The 2,587-nt window shown below is 46.3% G+C and overlaps 1 protein-coding gene across 1 annotated transcript; it reads right to left on the bottom strand.

Annotated features, from left to right (window-relative positions):
• Positions 1-819: 819 nt before the first annotated feature.
• On the bottom strand, positions 820-1,386 carry LOC145126599 (uncharacterized). Its single transcript, XM_079061932.1, has one exon. It carries the CDS (start codon positions 1,384-1,386, stop codon positions 820-822), a length of 567 nt encoding a protein of 188 aa, XP_078918058.1.
• Between the last annotated feature and the right edge of the window lie 1,201 nt (positions 1,387-2,587).

Raw genomic sequence — 2,587 nt, 5'->3', positions numbered from 1 at the left:
TAAAGTAATTTATGCTGATTACATTTACAGATTAAAATTAACAAACAATGCATTAGCTAGCACGGGTTCTACCTTTAACACTTGTTTTAAGAGTAGAAGTGGTGCAGGCTCTGCACATTCCACGTTCTTGGAATGGCGCGCCCGTCTTGAGCATCTAGGACATAGGCACCATTCTAATGTGCTTTTACAATTTTGTATGGTCCTTCCCACGTCACACTAAGTTTCCCTAATGGTTCAACATGGCTAGACTCATTCTTTCTTAGTACACATTCTCCAACTATGAATTTCTTGGTCCGGACTTGGCAGTTGTAATAGTTCTCGGTCCGTGATTTATACAGTGCTTGGTGCATCTGTGCCGCCTCACGTTTTTCCTTGTTGTGATGCGATAGGACCATAGCACCGTCGGGAGCTCATCCACCCAGGCGGACTTTGATCTGAGTAGCCGTTTCTTCAAACCATTGACTATGGTTTTATTGGATATCTCTGTCTGTCTGTTAGCCTGAGGATGCTCTACTGATGTGAACCAGTGGTGGATTTTCTTGTCTTCACACCATTCATTGGAGGCACTTCCTTCAAACTGAGTGTCGTTATCACTTATGAGGATCCTAGGGGTTCCAAAGTGGGCCAAGATGTTCTTTGTCATGAACTTTATCATCTTCTTGCCAGTGACAGTGGCCAGTGGTTCCACTTCTATCCACTTGGTTAAATATTCCACGGCTACCAGCAAAAACTTTACACCTCCCGGCGCCGGTGGAAATGGTCCCACTATATCGATCCCCCATTGGTGGAAAGGCCAGGGGCTAGTGATGCTTGTTAATGTCATGGCCGATTGATTTTGGAAGGGGCGAATGCTTGGCATTCCTTGCATTTCTTGGTTAAGGTTGCGGCGTTGTTGTATATGTCCGCATAGTATACTCCTAGGCGAAGTATCTTGCATGTGAGTGCGCGAGCGCCTTCATGTGCTGTTGTGTCCCCGGAATTGATTTCTTCGAGAAAAGCCTGCCCCTCTGTCTTAAGAATGCATCTGAGCCATGGGCTTAGATATCCTCTTCGGTACAACTGATTTTCCCGTATCGTAAAATGCGCTGCCCTAACTTTGACTTTCCTCGCATCCTGTGGATCGTCCGGAAGCACGCCATGGTTCAAGTAATCAAAAAATGGTTTTGTCCATTCTGGAGGAGCTGATATTCTATGGACTTTTTGGTTATCAATACTCCTTTCCCGGAGTACTTCGACCAACACTTTCTTTGTGAGATGATCATACGAGGTAGAGGCCAGCTTGCTGACGGCATCTGCCCTTTCATTTTTCCCCTGGGAGATTTGCTTTATTGAAAAACTTTTGAACGTGTTGGCTAAATTACAGACCGCTTCTACATAATTCTTCATCCTAGGGTCCTTTTCCTCGTATACTCCGTTTATTTGGTTTGTGATAAGCAACGAGTCACTAAGAGCTGCTAGTTGTTTGCGCCAACCTCCTTGGCCAGCCTTAGTCCTTCTAGGAGTGCCTCATACTCTGCTTCGTTGTTAGATACTTGGAAGTCGAACCACAGTGTATAGGTGATCTCTTCGCCTTTGGGGCTTTGGAGGATCAGTCCTGCAGCTGAGCCTTCTTTCCTTTCTGCGCCATCGGTATACAACTTCCAAAGTTCCTTGTCGGCTTTACGCTCTAATGGGTCGACAGAGATTGTCGTCGGCACTCCCTTGATGGTATCTGGGATTTCAACCAGGAAGTCAGCAAGGGCTTGGGCTTTGATGCTGGTTTTGGGGTGGTACTGGATGTCGTGTTCACCCAACTCTATGGACCACTTGGCTAGGCGTCCGGACTTTTCCGGCCTTAGCAGCACTTGTTTTATTAGGTAACTGGTCATAACGTCCACCTTTTGGGCTTGGAAATACCTCTGTAAACGTCTCACTGCGTAGACCAAGGCGAGGACTAGTTTTTCCAAGGCCGGATAATTTACTCCTGGCCCTTGCAGGGCCTTGCTGACAAAGTGAATGGGGATTTGCTTTCCTTCCCTTTCCACCGCTAACACAGAGGAGATAGCCTCTTCAGACGCTGCTAAGTACATCTGTAGAGTCTCCCCTGGAAGCGGGCAGGCGAGATTCGGGAGTTGCTGAGTGCGTCTTTCAATTTTTGCAAGGCCACGTTCGCTTCCTCTGTCCATTTGAATTGCTTTTTGTCTAGGCATCCCTTGAGTGTTTGGTACAGAGGAAGCACCTTCTCTGTGGATTTGGAAAGGAACCTTCCAAGATCCGTTAACCTACCATTAATAAACTGCTCCCCCTTAAGGTTGTGTGGGGTTTTTGACTCGAGGAACTCTTATATTTTGGTGGGATTGGATAGAATCCCTTCCCTGGTCACCTGATAGCCATGGAATTGCCCTTCCTCGACTTCGAAAGTACACTTAGCCAGATTTAACTTCATCTGCGCTTTGACTAGCGTTTTGAAGGTTTCTTCCACGTCTTGGAGTAACATTTCTTCATTGCGGATTTTAATTACCATATCGTCGACTTATACTTCGATATTCCGTCTAATTTGGTCGGCGAATACCTTGTCCATCAGCCTTTGGAAAGTAGCACCCACGTT

The sequence above is a fragment of the Lactuca virosa genome, chromosome 7 (genome assembly GCF_052849685.1).
Source record: "Lactuca virosa cultivar CGN04683 chromosome 7, Lactuca_virosa_CGN04683_v6, whole genome shotgun sequence".
NCBI lineage: Eukaryota > Viridiplantae > Streptophyta > Magnoliopsida > Asterales > Asteraceae > Lactuca > Lactuca virosa.
Note: the sequence above shows the minus strand (reverse complement) of the source record. Positions and strands in the feature narration are given on the sequence as shown.

What these genes read in the sequence shown, in the direction of transcription:
- LOC145126599 (XM_079061932.1), bottom strand. Translation starts at nt 1,386, where the DNA reads ATGAAGAATTATGTAGAAGCGGTCTGTAATTTAGCCAACACGTTCAAA.